The sequence below is a fragment of the Nyctibius grandis genome, chromosome 15 (assembly GCF_013368605.1).
Source record: "Nyctibius grandis isolate bNycGra1 chromosome 15, bNycGra1.pri, whole genome shotgun sequence".
NCBI classification, from domain to species: domain Eukaryota; kingdom Metazoa; phylum Chordata; class Aves; order Nyctibiiformes; family Nyctibiidae; genus Nyctibius; species Nyctibius grandis.
In genome coordinates this window covers 3924320-3938852 of record NC_090672.1, presented here as the reverse complement: position 1 = coordinate 3938852, position 14533 = coordinate 3924320, and the positions used below count along the sequence as shown (strand labels likewise).

At 36.2% G+C, this 14533-nt stretch overlaps 1 protein-coding gene across 2 annotated transcripts in view; it reads right to left on the bottom strand.

Annotated features, from left to right (window-relative positions):
* Positions 1-13439, bottom strand: part of B3GNTL1 (UDP-GlcNAc:betaGal beta-1,3-N-acetylglucosaminyltransferase like 1) — a 134699-nt gene extending 121260 nt beyond the window's left edge. For both annotated transcript variants that reach the window (XM_068413045.1, XM_068413046.1), the window contains exons 1-3: positions 13334-13439; positions 13108-13207; positions 8041-8105 (exon numbers count right to left, since the gene is read on the bottom strand). In XM_068413045.1, the coding sequence (XP_068269146.1) occupies positions 8041-8105; positions 13108-13207; positions 13334-13366 (198 nt within the window). In that variant the 5' untranslated portion in view covers positions 13367-13439. The remainder of the gene's footprint in view (positions 1-8040; positions 8106-13107; positions 13208-13333) is intronic.
* Positions 13440-14533: the final 1094 nt, after the last annotated feature.

Below are 14533 nucleotides of genomic sequence, written 5' to 3'. Positions count from 1 at the left end.
ATCAAATCCACTTTATCAGTAAGGCACCAGAATTCAGGTACTGTATCAAGCAAACATTCCAAAAAAACTTTTACCCTATTTCCCATAAGAAGAATCATAACATTTCCTTACACCAAATACAGAGCTGATTTTTTAAATTAAGACCTGGTTTTCATATAAACAACAGGAGATCTATTTTAACTGAGCTTTGTTTACTCCTTTAAGAATTACTTAGGTTTCTTAAATGTCTTGTTAAACCCCTAAAACACAAGAATGCAAAAAAAAAAAAAACACTATCAAAAAGCAAGGAATTTCAATGCTTTGAACAATGTTACTATTATATCTCACAACATACAACTTACACTCTTGTGGTAAAAGATTCCACTGTTTATGATCCTGCACAACAGAGAATTTTAACCGAACTCATACGTTCACAAAGATGAAAAATAATCTAGTTGATTTTAAAAGGTTAAATGACCGTAGAAAGTATTCAAACCAAATTCAAATACCCTATTCACCAACCAGGTCAAACAGCACAAAATACAAATCACATCCCAGACAAAACTGAATCACATAAGTCATTTAGCTTTTAGACTCAGGCTGGACAACTGTAAAAGAAAGCTGACTGCAAAATCCCACTTCAATGCTTTACAGGTTCTTTACTATTGCTGACTGGGCAGGTAACCACAAAGTGGAAAAGAGAATATATTTATACAGAAATAATTTTCAGTAATGTGGTTGTATTCCAGACTGGTGTTTAAACACCAGACTAAATCTTAATGAGTAAAACCAAAAAGATTGTGCTACAAAATAAGAGCACTTAAAAAATTTTTCAACTTCATAGGCCATTGACAGGAGTGAGACGTCCAACCATGCACTGTACTGGTAAGAGTTTATGGAGTTTAAGCAACTATAGTATTAGACAACTAAGATCTTAAAATATTTTATCCAGTTGTACATTACGTAATCACAAATTTTCTATCAAAACTGTTGTATTTATGATACCGAATTCAGCAACTGTGTTGCCAGACTTTGGTTCGCCATCTTTTTTGGTTTAAAAATGAGAACAAAACCTCAGTAATTAGACAAACACTTTCCACATTATTTTTCACTCATGTCATGTCAGACAAAAGAAGAAGTACATATCTGAATGTAGCTGCTATACCAAAAAGGGAAGTATATTTAGTTTGTTTCTGTCTCCTAGGTGCGAGTAGGGAAGATAAAAAGGCTAGCAGTGAACTACATTGAATATATAATTTAAAAAACGCAAGTTTAACAGAAGTTTCCACTGAAATTCCATTTTCCCTCTTAACATGGAAGTCTCTAATGGTTGTCTCCTAGCAGATATAAGGCAGACGGGATGAAGAGAGATTTCCCCCACTGAAAGAAGTGAAAAAAGAACACATTTAAAATAAAAGCAAGATAAGTGCATGCCTTCACTAAGCATATACTTGCAATAGGATAGCTAAATAAAAAAGAATCTGTAAGTAAATCTATTTTCATGTGACCCCACTCACTAAACTTTGCAGAAAAAATAAGAAAAATCTCAGGTAACAGCTGGGTTTCCTGTCATCTAAATATGTACATACATACAATGCAAACAAGGCCAAACAAACAGGTAAACAGTAAGAAATAAAGCAGCATAAATAGAAACCTACTTTAGGCACTCAAAATAACCCACAATTTATAGGAATTTTGTTGATTACAAACATGCTTCCTGTTCTCCAGTGTCCATTCTGAGTACAAAAACAATTTGCTGAAAGATGGGAGAATGAAAAGGACTTTATTTCACATGAAAAGCCAGCAGGGATTTCTAAACAAGCCCAGATGTGTTTCTGCCAGCGGGGGGCCGTGATCTCCATCACCTTCCAGCCGGACAGGCATTCTGCCTGCTTGTGGTCCTGTGAAATATATCCCTTGTGCAGAAAGCTGGCTTGCTCCCGTCAAGTTCCACACCACTAACAGATGCTGCCAAATCAGAAAAGCCAGTTATACAACCATCAGCTGGGTTGTTCTCCTTCCAGCCAGAGGCACCATTCTTTATAAAAACACACACAATTTATACCAAGCTAATTGTTTTGTTTTACTTTACTCCTATGTTTAGTTGAAGAAAAGGAAAACTAAATCAATAGACTGAGCTTAAGCATATTACTCAAAGCTGTTGCTTCAGTATGTGTTTCTTAAATCAGTTTGGGGAAATTCAGATGCCAAGCATTCACTGGCCTCTTCCACCTGGCCGCCTGGACTACACTGAACTCCACAGTGATAACTTCATGATTTTCCCTTAAAAGTGGGGGTTTTTGCACTTCAGAAAGAAAACAAAACATACAACTCAATGTACAATACACATCTACTTTTTAAAACCAAGGCCAAGTCCACATAAAACAACACACTAATTATAGCTCAGTATTGAAGTGCTTTCTTAAGCTCACATTACAGACTCAGCATCACATGCTTTTCCAAATTCCTTTGTATTTGGCTGCTCAAAAGAAAAAAAAAAAGGGCTGACACTCCATCCTCACAATAATAGAATCTTCTTTCCATCTTCTTTCCATTGGAGCTATTACACATAAAATACAACCTGAAGCAACACCAGGAGGAATGTTTGACTCACTGAGAAACAGTATAGCATCTCCAAGGTCTTTCAGTCCATCAAACGGTCATTCATTTATCCCGCACCTGCTCAGACTATAGTGAAAATCTTTCTTTGCTATTGTTCAGTTCAACACCTTGAACCAGGGAAGTAAAAGGCCTGGGACCTCCAAAAACTGGCCTGTCAACAGCACTACCAAAGCAAATATGCTGATCCTAGGCAATTTTACAGAAGGCAGGTTTTTTAAGAAGCCCCACACTACCCAACACATTCGAATAATGCACTCTAATGGCCACACACAAGTCACCTGAGCAGAACACGCCCTAATGATCTGTCAGTACTTGCAAGATCATAGGAAAAAATCCTACTTTTCTGTTTCTCCTTCTGAATTAAATAAAGAAGGGGACAACAAAGAAAACACTTCAAAGTTTAAGCAGCTGACTTTATTGAGCACCCTTCTTTTCCTGAGCATGGCAACATGGGAGGATATACTTGGTGTTCTTATGTGCCTGAATGACTAACACCTTCCATAAATATAAAATCAATTACAATCTTTTTATGGAATCTTTTAATTCAGCATCACTACTAATTGATCAGGAAATTTTTGCTGTCGAGGCTGCTCCCACCCTGGTGCATTTGTTCAGCAAATGCAGACAGGTGCCTTTCCATATCTAGCTTTTCTGTAGTCACTGGAGATCACCTTGGATCTTTCTCACAGTTAGATCACTGAAAAAAGCACGAGTGTTTGCAGGCAAGGGAAGCAAGTAACTCACACGGTGTTGAATAGCAAAGTCAGTAAACTCAGACAAGAGTAAAATCCTCACTGTCAATTCCAAACACCCACTTCACCTAGTAAACAGATGAAGGTATGTGTAGGGATTGGTTACAGCAACCCAAATTCTGAAGGTTTGCTTCTTCATTTATGAAATAGAAAATTAACGTTTGACATTCCAGATAGAGGCACTTAATCTTTTTCAATACACGCACTTCTTTACAGAACACTAAAAGGAATGATGCCTTCAAGCACTCATAGTTTGATTTTTGTGGTGCTCATTAGTGATTCAGAAACATGCACAACTCTTCTGCACAGAAGAGGCTCCTGGAAATGGAGTTCTCACTGCATCCACCTACCTGCATCCACCTACCTGTTACCTGAGTAACAGATTATTTCAGTTTTTAAATCAGATGATCAAATTTGCAAGGAATAGCATGTTAAAACAACAACAAAACCCAAATACATGAAGCCTGATTGCTGCTTCATTTCCTAAGCTATACAGATGTTAATTTGAAAGAAAGGTAGAATATTTTGCAAGTTTATTAGTGCCTGTAGAGTAATGTATAACGGCAACTAACAAGAAATCCATCTTTCCAAAATCAGTAAGTTATGGAGACTGTAAAAACAAGCAGCTGTGTTTATAACTGAAAGCTAGCTTGAAGGCTGGAGTCCCTGAAACATCTACCACGTCTGCCTAGCTAAGGTCCAACCACCTTCTTCCAAGACCTTTATGAATACCCCCTCAATGAAGTGTTTTTGAACTTGAAACTCAAGAAAAGCGTGCAATTTCACAGCAATTAACAATTAACATTCCCAACTTAAATCATACTAGCAAATCTCACAAACGGAAAGGCACAGGTCAGCAGCTGCCAATTCAAACATGGGAATGCTGATTCCAGTGGTCCACCCTCACTTTTAGTGAATAAAACTTAACTGTTTCCCTGTGTCATTTTCAACTATTAGCAAGCAGTGACACTGTGGCAACATGGTTGAGAGACACATCTTTGAACTGGCTAAGAATCTCAGAAATAGTGATACATCGTCAGCAGAGCCTTTCAAAAGACTAAAGCAAGCGTGTCAAGGACTCAGGTGAACATGACTGGGTTTGAAATACTGCAGGTCAAAAAAGGACACATTTTCATACTTCTTTAACAGTCAGGAACCCTCCAACAACACGTTGATTAAACCTGAAATAATGGGAAACTACACAGATTATTAGGCTGAAATGAAAGCGTGTTCCTTTTTAAAGGAAAACAGTTTTATACAAGTATAGGCATGTTTAAGTGAATGTCAATGAAAATAGCAGTCCAAAGAAGAAAAAAAGGAAATTTTTAGTGTAAGAGTCCTGCTGTGCTGCCACTAGATAAATGATTATAACAAAGACAGCACCCACCCCAGAGAACCGACAAACTAAGGTTACAATAAAATGCAACTGGTAGATAAAGTCATAACTGCAGACAATTTGAAGAAGAGTAAAGGTAACAGTGAAAGGTATTTGCATAATTAGTTAATTCTATTGTTATGACCAAGATTTTATGAGACTATAAATGTTAAACATGAACAATTTGTTAAGTATCTTCAGTGTTTCTACTTGTTTCCCTGGTGGGAAAAAAAGTCTCAGTAGCTTGGAGGTGAAATCTGTAACAACAGCCACAGCAAAAAAAACTCCATAATAGCTATTAGTCAAACAGCTGCCACTTCATACTAGAATAGGCTGATCAAATTCTGACAGTTCTGAGCTCTGTAACCTTTTTTTTCCACATTTCTTCCCAATTTGTTGTCCTCACAAATCTCTGTTGAGAGACATAACACAAGCAGCTTGACTCCAGCTGGAATGGCAAGCAAAACAGTCTCTCTGGAGCCAGTACTTCCTAAGATGCTCCCAAATATGCTTGTACATTCATTTCACTCAAAGAAGTGAAATGAATGTACAAGGAGCCAGGAGGTATTTGTCCACCTATATGAAATGTATACAAACTACTGACCCAGCCCCATTTCTCTCCACATCCACCTACAGCAAACCTGAAATTATGGCTGCATTTCTGAAGGTCAATTCCCTGGCATTACTGCAGCACATTCCAGAAGGCTGATATCAACATTCCTTCCTAGAGAGCTTGATACCGGATTGGTAACTGAAATGAAGAAGGTAGGTGGCGTGTAGAAGCGGAGTTGTTAAACAGCTGGCAACATCTGTGTTTCAGCTATTATCACACAACATTTACTAACTACAGCCAAAATATTGAGCAATTTTTTAGAACTGGAGCTGTTTCCACATTCATTTTGTTTCCTCCAATCTGTTTTCAGCAAAAAAATGGTAGTCACAAGGAGAGACAGAAGAAAATATATTTAAGTAATGACAATCATTTAGTATTTCTTTTGTATCAAGATTAGGCTTCTGATAGTTCACAATGCCTTTGAAGCATCTCGCTCAACAACAGGAATAGAAATGCATAGAACAGAAAACCTTGGTAGCTTCTTCCAAGCTTATCCATACTGTAAGTCATAAAATTCTCAATCGAATCACTTCATGTAGGTCTTAATTATATCAAATATAAACTTATGCTAACGATAATCTTGCAGAAATCCAAAATCATCCCATTACATTCCTTAATAGTTGTAATTTGTTCCCCTGATGTTTTATTATCCTTAACAGCTAGACAGCAAATAGAAACAACACAGCAGCACGAAGATGCATGCTGTATAAACACCATAAGGTAAATAAATTAAGAGTTTTGAAGACATGTGTATAAAAATATTAATTAATTTCATTTAAAGAATTTAATTTTCTAGTTTACTGCTAGTGATTTACAAACAACTAGATCTGTCTGGATTGAAAAGAAAGAATAAACCATAATTTACCTCAGTAAATTATTCTATACAGATTTGAGATGGAAGATATGAAGCTCCGCTGGACAAGAGAATAGTAGGTTAATTTCTCACTCTGCATACCTGGACTCAGCTAACTTCAGTCAACGTAAGTACGTACGTAACTCATCCTACATAATCCCTAGAATGCCCCATACAATGTGGTATCTGTCCGAGCCTGGAATACCTGAACTCTGCAAATCGTAAGTAAGATCTAATTTTTTTTCATTTTAGGTACGTAAACAGCCTCTCTGACTCACAATATAGGAGAGTTAAATCCATGGAATCGTTCGTATAAATTAAACTAGCACTTGGGTTTGTGTCTACCTGAAGTAAAGCAAAAAGAACTGGATCTCAAGTTCATTCCTCTCAACCAAACTGGCATCACTCCAGTTACTTCATGGCATAATTTATGATGTCCATACACTCTTTTAAAATCTGGTGAGTCAGGTGATCAAAAACAGAGCAGCGGATTTTGTGCTCATACTTCCTCAAAATAATCTGTTTATGAAACAGACACTGGCGCTCAGTGCTGCATATGAAATACTTATTTTTTGATGTATGAGAAACTGACCTTTCCAAACAGCATTAATTTGTATATGTGGTTTTGAGTTCTGTGTATTCAATGGATGTTCAAAATTTTGTTTCTGAAATATGCATATATACCCATATGTATCAGATATTGCATTTCAAAGCTTCATCCTCCATAAACTTATATACAATGATTTACATTAAATACACTCTGTAAAACAAACACACAAAAAACCCCAAACCAACAAACTGTTAAAGGGAAACGAGGATAAATTCAAACAAACTCATTTAAAAAGGCACACTGTGTTGCTAAATACAGTATTAACTTAATAAAAGCAAGAAGAAAGGCCAGGAAAGCCACCTGCAAAACTTAATTTCTTAAATGGTAAAATAAGAAACTTCTGCTGCATTGCCTTGGGTAAGAAAAACACCAGCACTTAACCATGTCTTGCAACAGTACACTGACTAATTCACAAAATTTTAAACACAGACACTAAAAAATCCTTCTAGTTGATACAACAAATGGGGTTTGCAAATTGAAAGATCACCCGAATTAAAATCTGTGTGGTTATAAGGTTGTAGAGTTCACATCCCTGCTGTCAGGCCACTTTCTAATAAGCACAGACAACCATAATGTTAAGTTGAATCCTACCTGAAAACCTACACTTTCGGCAGCCAGTTCCTCCTAGTACTACATGAAACCACAATTCAGTAATAATTCAGAGGAAAGAATCAGTCTTCAGGTGAAATTACATGAGATCAGTGAGCCTTAAAGGTCTTGCTCTTCTTGCCTCATCCTAGCCACATGGCACCATTCCTCAGACCAGCTATGCATATTTGTGAAACCCTTCACTGCATATTAAGCTGCATAAAGTCAGATAGTTATCTGTGGCTGTGAGCTGAATGGGTACACAGAAGGTATCCAACAAAGGACAGAAAAAAAATTCAAGATGGAAGGTGAGACTTCTCCTATTTTGCATCAAAAAGCCAGCAGATTAGCTCTTAGTTTCTCATCAATAGAATTTTCTGAAGAATGCAGGAAAGAAAAATCCTGAAAACACCTAAATACCAACCTGGCCCAACCCTGCTCACAACAGCTTGTGAAATCTGATAGGATCAAAGAATGGTGTAAGGCTTTCTACAGGTTGGAAGACAACTTTATGGCTATAAATAGTAACCAGCACATTTAACACCCAAACACCTTTAAACAGCTTGTCTTTAAGGCAAACCAACAACTACATTAAAAACAAAATACATTTATTGACAAAACCAGGTCAGACAATATGCATTAACTTACTGAATCCAGAAAGCAGAGATAGGTTCCTGAGCTCTGAATTACTGCTTGATTTTTAGCAAATCCAACTGTTGAGAAAACAAAGATAAAATTATGTGGTAGTTTTTACCTTTCAATTTTTTTAAGTCTTACTACATTCAGGAATAGACGAAAAGAAATACAAAGATCAGTATCAGGTAAAGTATGCAATTTTTCCATATTTAAAATGAGGTCATTTGTAAATATTTAACTAGTATGCCTATTTCAGTCTTCATCTCTGAGTGGTTATCAGTTGTATGTGTTAGAATTCTACCACCGAGTAGAATTAGACTACTTTTGCCAGCTCTCCACAAAGACATAATATGCAATATATATCTTGAAGAGTCCACCTGCCTAGGTCTCACATCTAGTACCTCAGATCATAGAATCACAGAATGGTTTGGGTTCGAAGGGACCTTTAAAGGTCATCTAGTCCCACCCGTCTGCAATGAGCAGATGCTGAAAACCCATGGCTGTATATACATATTCATCTCTCAAGTCATAACAAATAGTAACAAGTCTTAAAAAGGCAAAGAAAGAACAAGAGATTGCTAGGAAGCTTGTTCATCCCATCAGGGAGCCAGGTCCTCAGAAGGAGTCAAAAAAAAGTTCTGTTCCATTATGCTTGTTAAATATAAAGTATGCAGATACAAAAACTTCACGCATCATTTATGTAATGACACATATAATGCAGAGGGGAGCCAAAGCAGAAGAAAATATGTACAAGGAGCACAAACCTGGCTTACTTATACCATAACATGTTATACCATCGATGGAAGACTACACTGAAATATAAATTCAGTCAAATGACAACGTTGGCATCTAGGGTCATTTAGTTTCTGAGCCCCTGACACTGGTTGAATCTTTTACCAAGCCATTTCAGGAAGTTGAACCAGAAGAAAACTTTTCTCTCAGCTGAATTTCTAAAGCAGATGAGAGCACTGGAGGGTCAAACAAACAGCAGAGCCAGAAAAAAAGGTGGGAAGCAAGAACACACAGCAGAAGGTAAGGATGGGACTGCAGCAACCAGCAACAAGATGAACTCAGCTTACCACTGTAATACATCTGCAAGGGAGGAGTGTTTACCTGGGATAATTTTTGTGTGTAGACAAGGTCTACCTAAGAACGTTCCGGTCTGTGAATTCTCCTGGGCAGCATTATAAGAAAAGACCATGCTATATCCAGTGTTATTCTGAAAAACGCTATATGAGTTCCACTTGGTCATAAATGTAACATCTAGGCTTTGTTTAAAGCATTTATGGAACCAAGTCAGGGAATCCAGCAACAGATTGACCTGACGTGCAAATCAAGTGATGTGAAGATATGCAATACTGTGGGGTTTTTATTCTTTAATGGGAAAACTGGAAACGTAAAGCCAGAAAATCTCACCATGAAGTGGAGTAGAATAATTTTAAATAATATTATCCCTAAAGTTCCTGATTTTGCATTTGAAAAAAGCAGACTTCTGTAATTCTCTACTCTTTATGTGACACAGGTTTAAGTTTGCTCAGGAAACAAATTTAACTAGCCTCAAAGGTTCACTTAGTTCTAACGCACATACTCCTCGGCTATTTTGCTGAGCTATCCAAGTACAGAAAAAGACTTGTGACTGCATTTCTTAGTGCCTCAAAGGAACTTTATGTCAACTACCAACAGAACACTACTAATAAAGGCTCTTCCTTATAATTGTGTTATTCTTTTCTTACCTATTTTGAGTATTTTAATCCTCACCTTAACTTTTCTTCACCACGGATTTCTTGGACTTACTATCTTACAGTATATTTACACGTTACTGTTTACACACATATGAATAACTAACCTCACGTATACAGTTACTCTCATTCTCCTTCCTATTGGCAGTAAAAAAGCAGTTGGCAAAGTCAGTAGCTACCATAACAGCAGGGCTGAATCCTGGCATGAGCAGTTTTAGTGGGAAACAACTGATGCAAGTTAGCGGGTCTGGACATGCCAAACAAGCAAACCCTAACACTGTGGAGGTCCCTACTAAAAAGGTAAAAGAACAGGAAAGAACTAAATTTGCCCAACATCAATTAAATCAATACTCCCACACATCATTACCAGCTGTAAAGCAGCCTGCACTTACATTTGAATGCTGTCACTAGTGTACCCCAATATTTCAACAATCTTCAGCAGAAAATAATGAAGTACTAGGAATCAATAATGTAAATCAAAAAGTGAAGGAAACTCAAAGGCACCTACAAGATGACAATTACCTTACTCTGAACTTTCTGAAATATTTCACATCTTCTTTTCAAATAAAACTTTAAATAAAATCATGACATATTTAATATTTGTTATGAGAAAAAGTTGGAAAATATTTCTTCCTAAGATTAAGAGAGAAACCATCCTGAAGCTTTTCATATACCAGCTATTTTTTTTAGAGGGGAGAAAAGAAAGTACGCGTCTTTTAAAAATTATTAAAAAGAGATGTAACTCCCCATGGAAGAAACCAGATATTAAAAGTTGTTTCACCACAATGAATCCTATGTTTGGCATAAGTAAAAAAATTTCTTTAATATTACTCTACTGAACAAAATCAAATGTTTGTGCCAGGTCTCTGAGTTTTGTAAGGCCTGCTTACTTGGTGAAAAGAGCCTGTTACCATGGCTACAGCCGTAAAAACTTAAGCCTCAGTGAGATATTAACATTCCTCACTCTTGGAAAGAAAAAGGTTTCCTTTTTTTAGGCAAGTGACCCTTTCTTTTTTTTGCAGGTTCCCCCCCTTTCTTTTACATGTTAGAAAAGAATCAGAAATAAATCCTAATCTTGTGTAAATAGTTGAAGATGTGAAGCCTGACTAGTACATTGTTTCTGTACTAAAGCATCTTCTTTTAAAGGAAAGACTCCTTGCAGTTGTAACTAGTCCTTAACATAATAAAAGTAAATCACTGAAAGCAAACAAATACTATGGATTTCAAGTAACCTGCTCCTAAAACGTAACAACCATGAAGAAAAGATGTCCTCATTTTAATGGTGACCTGAGAGTGACTTCCACATGAATAAGCTTGGTTTTGTTTTTTTAAAGAACTATGCATTTCATACTATTATTTAAAACAATGCTCACAGCTGCATCCCTCACCCCCAATTTATTAAAGATTTGTTCAGGTTTCGGCTATCCCAGCACTGACAAATGCATGTTAAAACAAAAATTAATCTGGCATCTCTCTAATGACACAAAATACTTCTAGTAGCTCACAACTCAAACTTAGTTTTAGTTTCAGTTTCCTAAAGTGCAAAGATGAACCTACGTCAGAATTTTAATATAAATTATTGTCAAAACATTGCACCTGTGTGTTCTTGCAAACTAAGAACTACTTTACACACATGAACACAATATTGTATTAGGAACGAGACTTTATACATAGAAAGTGTTTTATAAAAATGGAAAATATATGATATAACAAGATGGTGTTAACAAAAACATTACTAACCAACTTTCCTAAGTACCATAATTAACAACCTCTGATATTATTCTTTGACTTTTTTCCTGAGAAATCACAACCTACCCAGCTTCTAGATCATCAACTACTAAGAGAAGTAAGATTTGAAAGACGACTGATCACCCAACAGTTGAGGGGGGGAAAAAGATAGATAAATTTCCAGGAATACAAGCAATTCTTGACATTGCTCAAGTCCAGCTTTATCAGTTGCCCAAAAGAGAAAAATTCCTTCTACAAACCTTGGCTGTCTTTTGTCATCACCAGCCCAATAATGCTAAGTACAAGTTGCACTGTCAAAACAACAACAGTTCATGCTAGAGATATTAAAATACTACAAATATTTATAGTAACATTTATGCTGTGTTACTTCAGTATTGCTAGGTCTGACAACTGTTTAAAAAACAGCTTTAAAGAAGTCTATACAGGGGCCTAGAGCAAGTTGCAGATGGATTCAGTGCACAACCTCCTATTTGTGTGTTTCAACACAGGGATGAAAATCAAGCCTTCTGAAACAGAACTGGGCTTTTTCATAATAAGACCATCTTCAGGAGACTGTAATAAGCCTAGGTTTCTTTCCAGTTACAAACAGGATATTTTGTTAAATACCAGAAACTGATCAGATTTTGTGTTACAGTGTTTCCAGTGTGCCTTTCAGGTGAGATAATGTGAAAGACACAAATTTGCAACCAGTTTTATACCAGTTCCTACCTGTCTATTCATTGTCACAAAAGCCTGAATGATAGAAACATTAGTTATACAGCTCCCATACAGAATGTGAGCACAGTGTTCTGCTTGCTTTGTCCTGTTGGGGTTCTCCTTCAGAACACAGACATGATCTTTCAACTTTAATGCCATTCAACACTAGCTTCTTCAAGGAGCAATATACTTTTATTTCTATTTTACATTTTAGCAAGCTAGTCTGCTAAAAAACCCTAAACATAGAACAACCAAAACAAGCAAAAGGAAAACTGTCAGAGAGATTTGTTTGTGATCTCCTCCAGGGGGTAAATGTAATTCATACTAGCACATAATCAATAGGGAATCACACCATACACCTATCTGCGAGCTCACTAAACGCATTGTCTTGCCCATGTGTAAATACTCAGGAATTTAGTGAGAGTTTTTAGCTCATAACAAAAGTTTTCTGATATTAAAAATGTATTTTGTTCTATTTCAGGGTCTATTCTACAATACCGAAAGATACGCATTTACTTTTTAAATCATTATGCAACGAATTTTGGATTTCTTTTTTCTTAAAAACCATCTCCTGAAGATAAATCAGGTATCAGAAAGCCACAGGAAAATTGTAAGCATTAACAACATTGTGTATACTACAATTAAACAAAATTCTTTTGCAGAGTAGAGCACAAGTGTTAAGCCAAGTTCTTCTTTCCTGGATGTATAAACAAATTCCACAGAGCCAAAACCAACCGGGCCAAATTCTAGATTGGAATGAGCTTTTGAATGGAGCGCTCTGGAAAACAATATGGATTTTTTCCATCTGCAATGCAAAGTCACTTTTCAAACCGAAAAACAGAAGATGCCTGCAGTAACAACCAAACCCTCAAAAAATCACTATTAAGCTACATACCACCTCGAGGCTGAGATGAATCGTTACTACCAGTGATTACTGGAACACCAGCATCTTCCAACTTGATCTTCCATTTTTCAATTATTTCAGCTGAACCGTCCTAGAAAAATGATGAATAGACGTAGCTATTTTAACTTGTATGGTGAACCAAATACAGTCCAAATCAAAAACTCCTATCAGAGGCAGTATTTACTTGGACAGTGTTTTAAATAAGTCTGAAACATACCTTACTGGCATCATTAAAAACTGACAGCTCCATGGTTTCTTCAAAATCTTGTTCCCAAACCGACTTCAAGCATTCATCTAACCAGCATTCACTATTGTGAACAGGCACAATGACAGACTACAAAAAAACAAAAATCCAAATGTATGTCAGCAAGCACTATTTGTTTACTTACAGTATAAGAATATTCATTAAAAAGAGGAAGTGCCAGATCCTTCTGAAACTAACTTTCACAAAAAAATGCACCTTAAAAATATAAACGTAGGCAGAGTTCCTTTATTTGCATTATAAATATATGATTTGCTTTCTTCTCTATCAAACTTTTTTGTCATTTTTTGAGTTCTACCAGATGGCTTTTGGTAGATCTCCAGGGAAACAAAAGAGACCACTGAACCAAAAACGCTAACAAAACATTTGTAACACCACACTAACCTGTTTCTACTACTCCTGCATTTCCTACAATACTCTCTACTTCAGTCTTTCATTAATATGTTAATCATCATTACTTGATGTAACTCATCAAGTTTTCTTCAAGCTTACTAGCTAATTGGAGATAAATAAGTAAAATAAGGAGAAATAAAACTATAAAAATGTGAAATTGATTACAAAACAATTACAACATACAGACAAAAAAATATTATGTCAGAACTATGTCTCAGATTAGTACTTTGAGATTTAAAAAATAAGCAGAAATCTGAGACTGTAAACCAATATATTCAATTTACTCAGGGTTTTAATAACCTTTATGTCTAGATGGCAATTAAAATACGACCCTATATTTTCATACTAATCAATCTAACATTCACTCAGAAAGAAAAGGGTTCTCCAGTTCTTCCAATGACAATATAAACTAGCTACAGTTTTGCACACTCAAAAAAATCAATGACTTTCCCATTTTTTTTCCTAATTAACTCAGTAAAAATTTGATTATGCCATCACAACCTAGCTTGATAGTGTCTTGGAAACTGTAAAACTGGAACAACTTTGCATTTTTTCATAATGAACTCCTGTTTTAAGTCAGGACAGCAGTGCAAAATATCAGGATTATGTTAGGACCTCTCCGTTTCTGATGGCACTAAGGTACTCCAAACTCAACATAACAACTCATAATATACTAGCATGCTTCTAAACACATTACTGTGAACAAGTTCTACTTCCACAGAACTATCAGAACAACGCTGAGCCAGTTGCCTGCCAAAAGAA